This window comes from Sabethes cyaneus, chromosome 3, assembly GCF_943734655.1.
Source record: "Sabethes cyaneus chromosome 3, idSabCyanKW18_F2, whole genome shotgun sequence".
NCBI lineage: Eukaryota > Metazoa > Arthropoda > Insecta > Diptera > Culicidae > Sabethes > Sabethes cyaneus.
Genome location: NC_071355.1, coordinates 104,417,265 through 104,435,946, shown reverse-complemented (window position 1 = coordinate 104,435,946; position 18,682 = coordinate 104,417,265). Strand labels below are relative to the sequence as shown.

Below are 18,682 nucleotides of genomic sequence, written 5' to 3'. Positions count from 1 at the left end.
TTTATTTTATTGGGATTATTTGAATTTGCTGCTTAATACACTTGACAGTTCATTCATTGCTGTGTTAGTAACAGCTTGGCCGACTTGTTGATTTATCTGCTGCCTCATGCTCTGCGGAAAAGCGTGGGATGCTGTTCCTCCCGGTCGGCTGTAAAAGAAATAAAATCAACAAATTATTTGAAGTAGAGCAATTTAAAGGGGCGTTCATTACAGGAAATTTTAAACAAACAATTCCGTTATATAGGCTACCAACAATGCTGTAATGCAAGGTATAATCACATTTTTAAGTGTAGCTTATAAACTAAAGGCCACAATATATAAAATTTCAATAAGACATTATCTAAATCACATGAGTCGGTTGAATCTTTCGCGAAAAAATTGAATTCTCAGTCACAACTTTCAGCAGAATCGTTCGATCAAAGGTATTCAAGCAGAGGAACTGAATGGCTCATCCATTTCACTTGAAAAATAGGTTTGTACTTGATTTCTCAGGGGCCAAACAGTACTCGTACATACGTGGAAAAGAAAGCCATACACAATCAGAAACAAACAATCCTTCATGCACACAATCATACACACACAATCACAATGTTTTATGATTTTTTTTATGAGTATTGACCCAAAGCCATACCAAAACCAAAAAAAAAAATGACTAAGCAGAAGGGCGCATTTTGAAATTTTGACGAATCCAATTTTTTTAAGGTTTTCCGGCCGCCGATTTGTCCAAATTCAAAAAAAAAATTGGCACGAATGAAGACAGCTTTTACAAACGTAACGCAAAAAAGTAAATCGATAGTCGGTTAAGAATTGATTTTAAAACGGTGCTTCTGCGAGTTCAAATTAACCTTCTTGTGCTTCTAGTGTCCAAATTTTTCTTAGATTTTTTGATCTTCATGCTAAATTAAAATAAATTGATTGTGCTAAAATAAAAAGTTTGGAGTGAATAAAAACGAAGAAACAGGGATTTAAACAGGGTGCGTAACGAATTTTTGCAGTAAATTTCAAATAGACCAACCTCGTGTTCATGGCTCCCTGGTACCCAGAGTCCAGCACCTCTGCGGTTCAAAGGTACATGGGTATCAGCGAGCCACATGCCCTGACAGGTGTTGTGGATGCGAATCAGGTTATAATCTCAGATTATAGCTTGGTTCGACCCATGCACCTTTCAGCATTGGACAAAAGGTAGGAGTCAAGACGACTACTTGTTAAGCGTAGCTACCAATACCCCCCCCCCCTCCTCACTTTTCCTTTCTTTCCCCTCCATTATCAAAAAAAATTCATTACTTTCCCCTACCGTCCCTTCATCAATTGTAGAACCACCGTTTCAAAAAATATTAACGGGAAATTAGCAGTCATTAACTTTTCATCGGAGAGCCCAATTTCGTAAGCAGTTTTTGGACCCAAAAGCTGGGTTCTGGTTGTAAAAATGAAAATACTGTCTTCTTGCCAATCTGAACACGACGAATATATTTTCAACACTCTTAAATGATTCTACCTGTAAATAGGTCGGATTTAGTTAAAGCTAGGTTGAAACTACTCAAAATGCCCTTAAAGTGTACAAACTCAAACTTTAGGTAAAAATTTCAACCAATTTTGGCTACTTGCTACCGATAATTGAATTATTCTCTATGACAAATAACGCAAGTTTAAGTTCCTACTACCAATTTTTTGGTTGAAAAACTACTCAAAATCTGACTTTGTACACTTTCAGGGCATTTTGAGTAGTTTCAACATAACTTTAACTAAATCCGACCAATTTACAGGTAGAATCATTTAAGAGTGAAGGACAGAATTTTTGTTTCAAACAAACTGCTTTTGAAATTGGCAGAACCGATGACGACTAATTTCACCTTAATTTCAAATAACAATTTCTCATGCATGCGAAACAATATTCAGAGATATCTGGCAGCACTGAATAGCTTTCACCGTTGGGTGTCAGATGTAAACAGTGTTGAGTAAACTGAAAGATGTGGAAACATAAAAATAATCGGTTAGCCGTCGTCGTTTTATTGAGCGCCGGAGGCCGGAGCAAGCGTCAAGAAGATAGTTTGGTCGGAACGAACAGTGTACTATATAAAAAGGCTTGGCAAAGTGATAAGCTATCCTACACACTTACCCGGGAGGCATACAAGTGCCGTTCCATTCCCGCTGAACGGAACAGGGTAAAAAAAGTGGAAATAATGATTCAAAAGAATCCAGCGAGGTCAATGAGGTCCATAGCTCGAAAAATCGGGTGTTCGGACTTCTCAATCCGGCGAGTAATGGCCACAAACCGTCGTCGTTTGCGCTAAAAAACTTCTGAAGCATCCTCATCATAATGATTCTGTCAAGATGAGTTAAAATAGGTGATCTAGTTTTCACAGTTTGTAGAACAGAAGTGCGCGGAGGGATTGGTTAGTAACCATCGACATTTTTTATATACATTCAAAAGTTTTCGCTTTGAAAATTTCGGTGATCGTCCAGTGAAACCCAGCGGGGGTGATAAACAAATTTGAACATCAAAAAACCTCTCTTGACAAACCTTGTATACGGTCATCCTTTTCGCCGTTGAAAAAACTTTAATCACGATCAAAAGGTGAATCGAAAGAATGACAGGTGGCTTGCACCATCACAGTCAGGTTCATATCTGTGGTTTTGTGATAGTTCTAGGCGTAGTCTCCAGCGAGGGGGATGTAATGTCTCTGTATTTCTTTGAATAAGGACTATAATGGCAACAACCGATGTATACCTGAAGGTTCTAAAGGATGTTGTTGCCCGTAGATGAATGAGGTTGCTGCTAGCCGGCATTTCATCTTCCAACATGACGAAGCACCTGCTCATAAAGCTTGCTTCAGATAGTATTGGAACAAAAATTATTATTGAATTCAAGATCTTTTCTTACACAAATGTAGCATTTTCTTCATATTTTTAAGAAAAAATGCAGATAAAATTATTCGGCACAATTTCGAAGGAATTCTCGAACTTTTCCTGTAATATGGCTCATTAGGCGGCGTACACTTTCTTCGTCCATCGTTTTGGCTATCTTATTCCAGGTCAGATCAATCAGATGAAGGATTGATGTCGTTGACAACTTTTCCCTTTGTCTCAAGGCGGAACTGGGGCAATTAGGTGGGTTAAGGTCTTTTGGAACAAACTGGACCCCTTTCTCTGCAAATTTATCGGCAAAAACAAATTTAAATTCGTTTGGAACATCCCCCGAGCCACTGCCAAGTAAAATGTTTGGCCTAGCGATTGCCCGAAGTAAGCCTTGACATAGGTTTCATCGTCCATCAGAAGACATCCGTCGAACTTGGTTAGCAGCCGATCGTATCTCGTATAGCTTTCGAACACGGATTTTGGCCACACTATTCTGTTTTATGGTTCGGTTTGGCTGTTTGCTAGCTCTATACAACTTGATTCCTTCTCGGAGTCTAATTCTACTCGAATTTTTTATCCAAATCACGGTCCGACAGATTGGGATTCCTGTTATTGATCTTCAAAATCTTACCACGCAGTTTCCGGTCGACAGTTCCATTCCGATGATTAGCTTAAGGCTTCCATCATCGTCAATGTTTCCTTATCCTTCCTCCTTTCCAAGAACTTCCAAATCCGTCCAATAAGAGCGCCACAATATGAGCAAAAGTTTGTTCCAATTCTAAATGAAGCAAGCTTTAATGTCAACAAAACACAAAAATGGCTGGCTGAAAATGTTCAGGAGTTTTGGCGGAAGGAAATTTGGCCCCCAGCAGTCCCGATATCAATCGTTTGGATTATTTTGCGTGAGGCGTTGTCGAGCGGGATACTAATAGGACGCCTCACACCGTGCTTAGGTCTCTCAAAGCTAAGATCATCGAGGTGATGACGTCTATGGATCTAAACATGGTAAAAGGTGCATGCGGCAGTTTCCGGAACCGTCTATCATTGAAGTCATTGAAAAGGAAGGTAATTTTTTGAATGAAATAATTTACAATTCCCATATATTATGTACGACAGAAAATAAACCACAAAATATTCTTCACATATATGACTAACTGGTCTTAATTTTCTAAAACATGTCATTTACTGCAAACATTCGTCACGCACCTTGTACTCCAAAATCGCCAAAAAGCGGTGGTGGGCACCAGAGGGTTATGCATGATCCCATTGAAAAATATGTACATGTAGCCACTTTTAAATTTGTAGTTTCCGAGAGTGTACAGAAGAAGCTGTCAAAATTAGCTGAAAACTTCCTTGATAAAAGAAAATTCTGGTATTGCAGCTCGTCATTGGGATTATAATATTATTAAAATTGTAATGTTGTAATATATAAGCGGTGTAATCACTATCAGAATAGGGAATAGGTGTAATTCTACCAGAATAGGGAAACCTAGTGCCGATCTGATCGATTCATTGGAAGTGATCGTATGAGAGCGCTCTCGCTAAGCAGTTAGTTAGTCTGTGTCGTACCATCAGTCTGGATGCGGACCGCATCAGTGCAATAAAATTCTATAAAACGACTTGTGTTTGATATCCCTTGTGGCGCCGATTGCCACAATTCTGTCTTAACAATTCCGCTCCATTTCGCAACTGGTCTTAACAAAGGATAACCCTCTAAACACTACGAAACTTCGCCTTAGCCCTGAAGATAACAGCAGAAAATCACCGAGTTTACTGTTTCGGTGGTTGTGACCAAATATTGCACGTTACATGTGCGACAAGTCAAGAAAGGAGGATACTTGAACTACTCTCAGTGCTACACACAAGAAGTTAATCTTAGGTTATGCAAGAGAAAATTTCGTGCAAACTGACAAAATACGACGTAGTTTGAAGATAAGTTCAATTTAACATTTATTTTTTGTTAACATAATTGCACAAGCCCCGTAATTGTCCTCTACTCAGTTCTACTCTACTTTGTATCAGGGTCAAGTCTAAAAAGACGTTTATACCCAAAGCTTTCCCATTTTTGCTAACATTTACAAAAAATAAATTGACTGTGCTGGGTACTGGTAATTGAAAAATCATCATGTTTCCAACGGTTATACTTTTTACCTTTGTTATAGTATATAACAAAGGATTAGAAATTGGTCGAAAAACACGAAGTTGATCCGGAGGGCCGAGTCACATATACCAATCGAAAGAGCTCGACGAACTGAGCTATGTCTGTGTGTGTGTGTGTGTGTGTGTGTGTGTGTGTGTGTGTGTGTGTGTGTGTGTGTGTGTGTGTGTGTGTGTGTGTGTGTGTGTGTGTGTGTGTGTGTGTGTGTGTGTGTGTGTGTGTGTGTGTGTGTGTGTGCGCGTGTATGTGTGTGTGTGTGTGCGTGTGTGTGTGTGTGTGTGTGTGTGTGTGTGTGTGTGTGTGTGTGTGTGTGTGCAGCTCATTTTCTATCACCTGTTTCTCGGAGATGGCTGAACCGATTTATGCGTTACTAGTCTCATTTGAAAGATATTATTGCCTAGTATATCACTATTGAATTGTTTCGTGGTCCGATGTTTCGTTTAAAAGTTATAGAGTAGGAAGGGGCAGGATAACCACCCTTCCAAAAATCGTTATATACGCTATAAAGGTATACAATTAATAACCGCACGCGTAAATAAACACTACATCTAACAATGATTCAAACAATTACAAAAATAAAATCATTGAACTCTTCAATAACATAAAAAATAGATCGATGATTTAAAATACTGCATTTACTATAAGACTGCGCAGCCATAAAATAAGGTTTTAATCATGACTTAAAAAAATTTCATCTATCGAATGAGTTATCGTGGTATTGATTTTAGTAATGAAGCAAATGTTGATATTGCAGCAATTATGCAGATAATGTATTTACCACAAATTGCTTTTAAAAAATACTTAATTCATCTACTTACGGGGCAAAATGCGCACCGCTTTATAGACCAAGATTGCTACCCTGAATTGCATACCCATAACCTTAAATCAGACACAATCGCTGCATAAAATATTTGTAACGGAACAAACATGCATATTTATTTGTTTTCGATAAAAATACATTATTTAACATATTTCTGTCTAATAATGACCACAGAGGAATACGTACATTCAATGAACAACTTTTTTTATGGTTAACTAAACACTCCAAATTCTTCAAATAATGTTTAAAATAGTTTATGACCAGCTTGAATCCATAATATTTATTATTTAGATTATACGTGAAATACAAAGAAGGTTTAATAGCTTTTGGAAAGGATGGTCATCTTGCCCGCAAGGGTGAATCGTGAATATTTGATATGCGTTATAACTTGTAGCACCCAATATGCATACAGGTTATAGAAAAGACTGTAAAAGATAACGTAGCGAGGGTTTTGAGCAGACTTCCTGTGCGCGCGCCTCTGTTTCGTGCGACGAGATTATTTTTACTCTCGCGCACAGTATTTCTATCTGCAAGCGATGCGACAACGTATATGTCACATACGATTTGTTGTTTGCTCTTTTGCTTCTCCTTCGTTAACCAGCGAGGTGCGTTCAAAGATTTCTCGTCACACTGTTGAACCCTTTGCTGTAGATTTATTCGGATATATTGATAGTGAGCTTAAGGTGGGCATCTTGCCCCGTGATTCCCTAAGCAAAAATGTGAAAACTACGTGACACGGTTTTCTCCGGAACCACATGACCGATATCAATGATCTTAGTACCAAATGAAAGCTCTTGATATCATAAAAACTTTCAGAAATTACAAATTTATTGATAACAAACAAGTAGTTTAAAAGTTATGCTTAAAAACGTGTTTTGACAAGGTAATAATTATCGCCTGTTTCTCAGAGATGGCCAAACCGATTAATGCATTATTAGTCTCATTTGAAAGGTAATATAGCCAGATAGATCACTATTGAATTGTTTTTTGATTGGACTTTTAGTTTGAAAGTTATGAGCAATTGAAGTTACACGTTAAAACTTACAATAATTTATAGCGATTTTAACCAAGATAACCAAGATATCTAGTTTCAATTATTTTAGTATTAAACGAGAGGTCTTAATACTGCAAATGTATCTGCTAAATTTCATAAGGATTGGTTCTACTGATCAAAATATATTTAAAAATGATTGATGAAATTTATTCAAGAAAACCTTAATGACCAAACCTTTAATGGGACCAAACCTCAAAAACAGAATAATAGAGTAAAACCCGATTTAATCCACCTAGTGGTGCAAGGAACCTTTGTTATACCATCTTATATGTCATTTGATATGGGCATATCCAGCTAAAATATTATTTTTGATTTGCATTTGAATTTGTAATTTTCATAAAACTGTCAAATTATATACACATCACTTTGAACTAAATTCTTATATAAACTGTTTCTTAGGCCCAGCCGTTCTCAAGTTATTCAGGTGTGAAATCTAAAAATTATCTATTAGAGTCAACACATGCAAAGTATCCGATAACAGTGTAATCGACCTTCGCGGATTTAAATAAAATTTTGTCAGATTGTTCATTTTAGGTCAGAAAGCAAGAATCTTAAATTTTGTGCCGATTGGTACCCCCATTAGTGGTACGATTAGTGGTAGTACCTCATTTTTAAAAAAAGACCCGTTTTGTCAAAACGGAAATCTCGACCAACATGTCAAAAGGTCCAATGTTCAAATGAAAGATTCTCTTTGTGTTTCCTCTCTTATGCTTATTACGGTGGCATAAATACATTTCAACCCAATTATTCTAAAGGATAAACTGTTCAATAACACCAGTAACCAGGGTTACCACATGCACAGATTATTCTGTGTTTAACAAATATTTGAAAGAAATCGCCTGTACAGAATCTGTATGCATAGAATACAGATTTTCGCCAAATTACACAGATTAAACAGATTTTTGAGCTTTTACATGAGAGTGAAAGAGACGGAAATAGTCAGCAAAATGACTCTCTATCTCTTTCACTCTCATTGTTTTGTATTGGACAGATTTTTGCACAGATATTTTTCCTCGCCGTACAGATTGTCAGATTTTTCCAACAAAAAACACAGAATTATATGTGGCATCCCTGCCAGTAACCGTCATTGGCGTAGCTAGAGGGGGTGCCTAGGGGACCAGGCCCCCTCCAGAAATTTTCACAATTGGAAATTGAAAACCGGAAAAATTCAGTTTATATGCTCCCTAAAATAATTCCTTATATTTCTGGTGCAAAACCCAAACGAACATCAACAGCTGTGTAATTATGATATTACACACCGAAATCATACATGTGATAGGGACGAGGGTTATTTCCAAGATTTGGGAGGAGGAGAAGCTACCGAAGAAATAGATGTAAGCAGCCCTGGTAGTACAGTTGTTATAACAACTGTTAAGTTGTGGAAATCGATATATATCGAATTTTAGTCATAAATGAGTTGCTGCAACTAAATGTGTGTCTGCTTGGAAGAGGCATAACACTGGTAAAGCCACCTACAAAGTAGTCTTCTAGATTTGTTACACCGAGTGTTACCGGGTGTTCGTAGGGAATTACCAGATAGGCTTCATGGGCTACTCGGGCAACTAAGGACTATATTTTTACCATTCGACAGGTCAGACATATCAGATGTCGGGAGTACAACCTACCCACGAACCACATCTTTATTGTTTTAAAGCAGCATTCGATACAGTCAATCGAGACCACCTATAGATATAGGAAGATAATGCAAGAACACGATTTTCCGCATAAACTGACATGACTGATCAGAGTTACATAGGATCGAGTGAGTGTTTCGTGCACATCTCGGAGACACTCTCGAGTCCCTTTGAGACGCAGCGGGAGTTCTGCAAGGTGACAGCTTATCCTGCATGCTGTTCAACATTACTCTTGAGGGGTTGCTCCGACGAGCGGGTATCGAAACGAGAGGCACAATTTTTCCAAGGGTAGTCAACTCCTAGCCAGGAACTTTGCGACGCAAAACGCTACGATCCAGAAGCTACGATAGCCGTCATACGAAGCTAACAATGTACATAACCATTATTAGAAAAGCAGTTATTTATGCAGTTGAAACCGGGTTGCTGCTCACGGAATACATACGCGCCATTGTCGTGTACGAGAGGAAAGTGCTGTAGACGATATTTGGCGGAGTAGAAACTGAAAGCGAAAAATGGAGGAGACGTATCAATCACGAGCTACAGGCACTGCTTGGAAAGATTCTCATCGCACATCTGGCGAAAAATGGAAGGCTACGGTGGTCCAGATACGTCGTAAGGATGCCGGACGAAATGCGACAAAAATAATTCTCTACAACATCCCAACCGACATCAAGAACAGGAAGGCTCCTTGTACAGGATGGCTCGACCGGGTTGAAAGTGATTTGCGATTTCTGAGATGGCTGAAAATTGGCGACGAGTGGAAGATCGAGTTGCATGGAGACGACTGCTTGAAACAGCACGAGTCACTTCGGCTCAATGCTGCTAACGACAACGCTTATAAAAGTGTTTATACAAAGTGATTTTTTTTAAAGGCACCCCTAGGCCCCTCTCAGGGAAATTTCCTAGCTACGCTAATGGTAACCGTTTCATGCAAAATAGACACATTCAAATGCATTCAAGCCGCCGTAAGCCGTATAAGCGTAAGAGATGGGACTCAAAGAGAATCTCTCATTTGCACATTGGACCTTTTAAAATGTTGCTCGTCAAATATTAGGTTTAGAAAGAAACTATTTTCACATTCAAATTCCAATTTCAATCGAAAATAGTCGAGTAAAAAATAGCTTTCTTTAGCGTTTTGAGCTGGAAATGATCATACAGAAATCGACACGTCTTCGGAACTTAATTCAACTGTTTATTAACGCTGTGCTAGTTAGTTATCATCCATATGCATCATAGCGATAAACAATCTTCAGAGTGTATTTACCTACTAAATAACTTTATAGAAAGGAAAGCAATGAAAACATCGTGTACAGAATTTTTGAGCAGAACTGATTTTAAAGTGGCTCTTAGCTTCGGGGTACAATGCTAGCCTAACAAGACAGACGTCGTATGTTCGAATCTCGATTGAACGGTGCCGCTACAGAGTTAATAGGATCTTTGCCATAGCCTCGTAATTTTCCTGTACTCTAATAACCGGCTGCGAAGTCTGTCGATAAAGAAGGGTCAAGTTCTGAAGGACGCTTACATCCATGGCTTTGCTTTGCTTGATTTTAAAGTGGTTTCTTTAAACAAAGCATTAGATTTCGCAACCAGTAAGAGATAGATAGTTACTATATGCAACACCCGTTGAAAATTTACACATTTTTACTATATTATTCTGTTTTTGAGGTTTGGTCCCATTAAAGGTTTGGCCATTAAAGTTTTCTTGAATAAATTTCATCAACCATTTTTAAATATCTTTTGACCAGTAGAAATTTATGAAATTTGGCAAATGCATTTGCAGTGTTAAGACTTCTCGTTTAATACTAAAACGATTGAAACTAGATAAATTATCTTGGTTAAAATCGCTATAAAATATTGTAAACTTTAACGTGTAACTTCAATTGCTCATAACTTTCAAACTAAAAGTCCAATCAAAAACCTGATTTAATCCACCTAGTGGTGAAAGGAACCTTTGTTATACGGTCTTACTTGCTGTTTGAGATAGAAACCGACACGTTTGGTTTACATGAAATTTTTGGAAATTGAATAAGTTACAAAATTTGAACCAAATAGAAGCACTTTGATTTTGATTTTTGATAGTTCTTTTTCTCTTGAAATTGCTGAGTAAGTTGTTACTAATGAGGGTAAGTGCAAGTAAAAGTAAGTTGTAAGATGAAATACATATTATTCTTTAACATATACATTGCGTAGTAAAGGTCTAGTTTATAGGTTTTTGAACTATGTATAATTTCCTGTAATGCCATTCTATTTGATTCACAACAATAAAGTTTTCTTGAATAAATTTCATCAATTTTTATTAACCTTCAGTTACTCACGATGTTGTATTTTGTACACCATGTGTAGGTTTTTGAATGCCATATTGTTATAAAGTTACAAATCGTATATTACGTATATACTAACGTATATTCTTCTATAAATTTGTTATGAGCAAAAAGTCGGAATTATTCAATGCATTGATAGTTTAAATTGTTAGGAAAATAGATTAGCATAAACCGACATCACAGAAACGGAGCAAGTATTCTGGCTGTATCTTTCTGGTTTCGATCCGCAGGCATCAGTGCAGCAGGTCGAAAAACTTGTCAAAAACAACCTGAACACTGACCAGACTGTGCAAGTTGTTAAACTAGTGCCGAAGGGGAAATCCCTCGATGAACTTACGTTTGTATCTTTTAAAGCTGGCGTTGAGATTCATTTGAAGGAATTAGCACTATCTAAATCGACTTGGCAGAAGGGAATTACTTTCCGACAATTTGACTTCCAACACACTTCGAACACACGCGCTCCGTTTCGATTCCTACCGACACCAGGAACAAATCAATCGTAGTAATGCATTAGTGCCACCTTCCGCCTATCACCGCACAGAAAATTCTACCGTCAGAATCGAACAACCGACAACACGTTTGCACAATCGTACACCATGTCCTGATAGCCGCACTTTGATCCAAGACAGACGAAATCAAATTAATTCCGCTAACAGTTTTCGATCACTCACTGTCTACCAACAAAACGTTCGTGGACTTCGTACAAAAACTAATAATTTATTGCTTGCCCTGTCTCAGAGTGACTACGACGTCATCGCTTTCACAGAAACCTGGTTGAACGACGATATCCACAATTCTGAATTGGCCCACAATTATATTATTTATCGGTGCGACAGAAACGCACAGACAAGCCGGTACAGGCGCGGCGGAGGAGTGCTCATTGCTGTGAGTAGCAAGCTTCATAGCACAGCTGTTTGTATTGAAGGCACCGATCAGCTGGAGCAAACGATTGTTCGAGTTTCACTACTGAATTTTGATCTGCTTGTTTGCTGCGTTTATTTACCACCTAATAGTGTGCCTGTACTGTATGAGCAACATGCAATGTGTGTGCAAAAATTGAATGATTTGGCGGGTGATCGAAATCTAGTTTTGGTGGTTGGAGATTACAACCTTCCACACTTATGTTGGGCACACGATGAGAATTTAAATTCTTTGCTCCCGATAAATGCCTCGTCCGAACAAGAAGTTGTTGTTGTTGAATCAATTCTGTCAACTGGGCTATTTCAAATAAACAATTTAACTAATTTCAATGGCAGGCTTCTCGATCTAGCCTTTATTAGTGACAACAGTCGTGTGGAATTGTTGGAGCCACCGTTACCGCTGCTTGCAATCGACCAGCACCATCGCCCCTTTGTAATAATATTTGAACTTGCTGACGAGAAGATAAATACTTCTGATAGTGTGGACCCACTTGCTTTTGACTTTAAGCGATGCAATTTTGACATAGTTAACAATCTAATTGCGGAAACCCGTTGGGATGAATTTCTTGCTGGTTGCAATATTGATGAAGCTGTATCACGATTATATGAGCGCATATATGGTATACTAAGGGATGTTGTCCCGTTGAAGCAAAAATTTTGTCTGCGTGGTTGTAAAAAGCCGTGGTGGAATAATCAACTTCAGCGTCTGCGAAATCGACTCCGTAAAGCAAGGAAAAAGTTTTTTCGATGGAAGGATGAAAGGCACAAAGCTTTGCTGCGTGACATAGAGAGCGAATATAACTCTTTGCATGCGCATTGTTTTAGCTGTTACATTCGTCGCATGGAAGATAACATCAAGCATGACCCCGCATCGTTCTGGACCTATGTGAAAAGTCGGAAACAGCAAGGCGGAATCCCTCAACGTGTGCACTACAACGACAACTCGGCGGAGTCACCACTGGAGTCAGCAAACCTATTCTCATCCTTCTTTCGAAGTGTGCAAAGTAATAACCGACCACCTTCGTCTGAAGCGTATTTGAGTAGTTTACCTTTGTTTGATTTGAATATGCCGTTATTCAACTTTTCTCAGAGCGACGTGGTGTTCAAGTTGCAATCAATTGATGTATCGAAAGGCGCAGGACCGGACAGATTGCCACCGCTTCTCTTCAAAAACTGTGCTGCGGCACTCGCTATTCCGACAACGATTATTTTTAATCTATCTATGTCGGAAGGAATTTTTCCGAGTGTTTGGAAGACTGCCGCAATTACACCTGTCCATAAAGCAGGGAGTACACATGACGTCAAGAATTATCGTGGTATTTCGATTCTAAGCTGCTTGCCGAAGGTATTCGAAAGCCTTATCCACGATTCACTTTATCCAATGGTTCATCATACGATCTCGGAATATCAGCATGGGTTTGTGAAAAAGCGTTCAACGATTACTAACCTGATGTCGTATGTTTCTACGTTGACGAATGCACTTGAGAAGCGTCAGCAGATCGATGCCGTCTATGTGGATCTCGCTAAAGCGTTCGACAGGGTACCGCATGCCTTGATGGTAACGAAGCTGGTAAAGTTGGGATTTCCTGAATGGCTGACACGGTGGATACTGTCGTATCTTACCGACCGCAATGCGTTTGTGCGAGTAAATGGAACTAGCTCTCTTCTTTTTGAGATGAAATCAGGTTTGCCCCAAGGAAGCCACCTTGGCCCACTGCTGTTCAATCTTTTTGTGAACGATCTGTGCTCCACTATAAAATCTCCAAAGTTGATGTTTGCTGACGACTTAAAATTTTACCGGGTGGTAGCATCGACAGATGATTACTACGCAATACAATCCGATATTGATTCGCTGTTGAATTGGTGTACATTGAACGGCATGGAAGTTAATATACAGAAATGTAATGTGATATCATTCTGCAGAAACAGACAGACTACTTTGTTTGACTATAGAATGCAAACAGTCAGTGTCAGCCGAGTCCATTCTGTAAAAGATTTAGGAATTCTCCTCGATAGCAAACTATGTTTTGCTCAGCACGTTGCAGTTACCACTGCTAAAGCATATGCGTTACTAGGCTTCGTCAAAAGGAATACGCAGCAATTCGATGATGTTTATTGCCCGAAGTCTCTCTACTGCGCGATTGTACGTAGTATTTTGGAGTACGGAGCGATAGTGTGGGCACCTTACCATGCTGTCCAGATCAACCGGATTGAACGAATCCAGCGTCACTTCATCCGGTATGCCTTGCGAGCGCTGCCCTGGGATGATTCAATTCATTTACCTCCGTACGAACATCGATGCGCTCTTATACGTCTACCCACGCTGGCAAACAGGAGAAGGTTGCTGCAACGGTTATTTGTCTTCGATCTTCTTGGAAACAATATTGACTGTCGGGAGCTGCTGGAGCGGCTTCAAATCAACGTACCACCTAGGCTTACCCGTCGATCAGATTTCTTTCGGCTTCCAATGCATCGCACTCTATTTGGCCAGAACAATCCTATTGATGTCTGTTGTCGTGAATTCAATGTAGTGTCTGACTCTTATGATTTTAATATTAGTAGAATGACTTTTAAACTTAGAATAATTATATATTAGAAACTGTCTGTGCGATACTATCGAAGACTAGTAATAAATAAATAATAAATAAATAAATAAATAAAAAGTAGCATGTGAGGTGTACTGCAATTGGCCCCAACTGAAATTTTCTCTCGTTTCTTATATATGGAAAAATGGTATCCGTCTGTTAGTAGTCGAGTAAATCGGGGTCAAAATCAGGGTATTTTTTATAATCAAAGTTCTACAGTTCTTAAACAAGCAAACATAGAGCTATACTATGTTCAGCAAAGTTGTCTATTTTTACTATTTATACAATTTTGTAATACATGAAAAAGTCATACAACAATTACAAAAAGAGCTTAAATAGAAAAAACTGATTTTACAAATTCATATGCAATGAATAAGATTTTTCTATCTTCGCTGAGTAGATAGAAAGTTCCTGTATTCAACAAAATTTCTTGTAATAATATGTTCTAAAATTTTGCAGGACACATCAATGTGTTATATTGAAACTGAAGAAAAATATTTTTTTATTTCACTTTTAGGGGGATTAATCAAAATTTAAATTGCACCAGACGATAGAACTTTCAATTTCAAGAAATTATTCCGAAGGTTCCATAAACCTAAAACCTAGTTTTCCCAGTCAAAATTCTAGTGCGCATGTCTTTTTGGCTTTGGGCCATTGTGCGCGCGTGTAACCATATTACAAAAGTAGGCGCGAGTGGTAGAGGGTGAATATCTTTTGATCGGCAAAACCGATTCTTCTGAAATTTTACAGATATATTTGCAGCATTAAAATCTCTGATTTGATGCCAAAATAATTTAAATTAGATAAATCATCTTAGATGAAATCGTTATAAATTATTGTAAATTTCAATGTGTTGTATCCAATTGCTCATAACTTTCAAATTAAACTTCCAATCAAAAAACAAATCAATAGTGATCTATTAGGTTATGTTACCTTTCGAATGAGACTAATAGCGCCTAAATCGGTTTAGTCATCTCTAAGAAACAGGCGATAATTATTACCTTGTCAAAACAGGTTTTTTAAGCATAACTTATAAACTACTTATTTGTTTTCAATAAAATTTAGCGTTAACTAGAGCTTTCATTCGATACCAAGATCGTTGAAATCGGTCATTCGGTTCTGGAGAAAATGGTGTCACGTAATTTTCACTTTTTTACTTATAACTTTTAAACGAAATGTCGATCCTCGAAACAATTCAATAGTGATATACTAGGCAATAATACCTTTCAAACAAAAGTAATAGCGAACAAATCGGCCCAACCATTTCCGAGAAACAGGCGATAGAAAAGTTGCGCCCCGTACATACATACACACATAAACACACACACACACACACACACACAGACATTGCTCAGTTCGTCGAACCCTGTCGATTGGTATATGTGACTCGGCCCTCCGGGCCTCGGATTAATTTCTTGTTTTTCGACCAATTCCTAAACCTTTGTTATAGTAGGTCCAAGGTCCCCAACAAGGAAAAAAATAACAAAGGTAAAAACAATTCCATCCAGCTATATTACCTTTCAAATGAGACTAATAGCGCATAAATTGACTTGGCCATCTCTGAGAAACAGGCGATAATTATTACCTTGTCAAAACACGTTTTTAAGCATAACTTTTAAACTACATACAGTCAACTTTCGTTCGTTGGGCTATCTTTAACTGGGCTACGTTTTAATCGGGCTCCCGTTAATTGGGCTATAGCCCATCTAAAACGAAGTCAAACGTCATTTCTGACAGCGTATTTTGACGTAGGACTACGTCTTACGGCAAGTTTTGAGATAGGGTGTCATTCCAAAAAATCGAAAAATGCGAGCGTCACGAAAAATGAAAGGTTTTGAGCGCTAATAGCTCAGCGGTTTTCCAATCGATTTTCAATATTCTTACACCAATTGATTGGAAAATCTTCTAAGAATTGACCCAAATAAAGAAAAGTGTGGATTCTTGATGTTGAACTATTGAAAAATTGAAAATAATGAACCTATGTTTCACCAGAATTCTCGCTTCGTGATTGGTTGTTGGAAATGACGTCATCAAAGTACAAACGCGTTTTCACGCTTCGGCTTATAATTCAGTCAATTTTCAATAGATTTCCAAGATATTTACACCAATTGATCGGGAAATCGATTGAAAATATTGAAAATATAGAAAACTATTGATTTTGTTTTTGAAAATGAATTTGAAAAATTTTTGTTTTTGAATTGATTTTGAAAATTTGAATTATTTTCATATTTTTGCCTTCCCTCGTCAGTGCTTCCCTAGCACGGATGACAGAAATATATATGATATAAGCTATGGGTTAAGCTTCCTTATGATTGTATTTAATTTACGCCCTATAGAATCCGATCGAAAATTGTTGAGCTTCAGCTGTTGCTGCTTTCCACGGATAAGGCAACCAAGGCATGCAAATTCACCAAGCGAGGTGTTGGAGCTGGAGCACTCAATGATCGCTGCCGTGATGGAATATCTGGCAACAGGAGTTCTGGAATTGGGAGGACAAATGCTGCTCGCGACAACAAAACGATCAGAATTATCGTCACTTGCAGCTGGCCATCCGCAACAACGAAGAGTTGAACAAATTGCTGTCCCGTGTCACCGCTGCTATGAGAAGTGTCTTTTCAAACATTCAAACTGTTTTGTTGCTGCCCAAGAAGACGGGAAAAGAAGGCTTAAATTTCCAGCATGTCACGATGAAAAACCGTTCTTTTAAGAACGAAATATTTGTTCATGAAGATTTGAGGAATTTTCTCTCACAGATTTAAATTCTATTTAACTTAGATTGATCTGATTATTCGCTTCTTTGCAATAATTTTAACCGATCACCTTCGCCCTTCAGACTGAAATTGAAATGCTCGATTTTTTATTACACGTAGATGATAGAATAAAGAACCAAGAAAAATGGGCGTTGCTTGTCGCTTGCTCCTGGTACATAATACGTGGTAAGCCGGCGAACAGCATTATTCAAACGCTAGCTAAGCTAGAGCTAACATCGTTTGCCAGGCAAACGGAAGTCACGTACGACTCGTGCACGTATTCATTGGCGGCTGACCGTGTGTTGGAGCTGAAGCACTCATTTCGCTACTGTGATGGACTATCTGGCAACAGGAGTTCTGGAATTGGGAGGACATATGCTGTTCGCGACAACAAAACGATCAGAATTATCGTCACTTGCAGCTGGCCATCCGCAACAACGAAGAGTTGAACAAATTGCTGTCCCGTGTCACCGCTGCTATGAGAAGTGTCTTTTCAAACATTCAAACTGTTTTGTTGCTGCCCAAGAAGACGGGAAAGAAGGCTTAAATTTCCAGCATGTCACGATGAAAAACCGTTCTTTTAAGAACGAAATATTTGTTCATGAAGATTTGAGGAATTTTCTCTCACAGATTTAAATTCTATTTAACTTAGATTGATCTGATTATTCGCTTCTTTGCAATAATTTTAACCGATCGCCTTGCGCTGCTGTTCGCTTGTTGCTGGTGGTTCATTTCGTTGCCGTGATGGCATAGTTGGCTGCTGAAGTCCTGGAATTGGCAGGAAATATGCTGCTCGCGACAACAAAACGATCAGAATTATCGTCACTTGCAGCTGGCCACTTGGAGTGGTATTTCTCGTGATTCAGGACCATACACGAACGGTTTCGTTGATCTCATAGCTGCTGAGGCTCTCCGGTTGGTCCGTTGCAACAAGCCGTGCCTGGTTAGCGGTTATCGGTACTCCAATTTACCGAACAGAGAATTACGTTAAATGCGTTAGTGCAAGTTTATTGCAAGCAGGAGTTATGATAATCAAACAATCGGTTCTTTTAAGGGCCACACAACGATTGAAGAGTTTATTATATTTTCTTGCCCAGTTATTACCATAATTAACACAGTCAACGAGAGAAAAGTTGAATTTTTCGCCATTGCGGACGACCAACCAATGACGGTAATAAGTTTTCTGGTCACAGGTGACATTTTCTGCGACTTCCAATACGTCTGCAGGTTGTAAATGCTTTATCCGTGTCCTTTTGTAAGCCGCAGAAAAGTTGCGCAAAATTTTCAACTTTTTGAAAACTCGCGCGTACCGTCTACCGATTACCAAAGGAAAAGCACTATTCAACGTAGAAACATATCATACAAATTTATTTACGGATGTAGCTTGTATACATGAAGAATCGTATTATTATATACATGGATACATCCTACTATCGCTACAAAGAGACTTACGTGGTCCTACGTCACCTATGCGGTCGTGTCTTGTGCACAACCCCTCTGATTTTTTCTTCCGAGGGGCTCTTGAATATAGTTCATTCAAGTGTGGAAAATAATTTATATAGAAAATATTAAAATTAATTG

At 38.5% G+C, this 18,682-nt stretch overlaps 1 protein-coding gene across 2 annotated transcripts in view; it reads right to left on the bottom strand.

Moving 5' to 3' along the window:
• Positions 1-18,682, bottom strand: part of LOC128743795 (dynamin) — a 115,130-nt gene continuing 96,448 nt past the window's right edge. For both annotated transcript variants that reach the window (XM_053840460.1, XM_053840461.1), the window contains one exon: positions 1-148. In XM_053840460.1, coding sequence (XP_053696435.1) covers positions 16-148 — 133 coding nt within the window. In that variant the 3' untranslated portion in view covers positions 1-15. The remainder of the gene's footprint in view (positions 149-18,682) is intronic.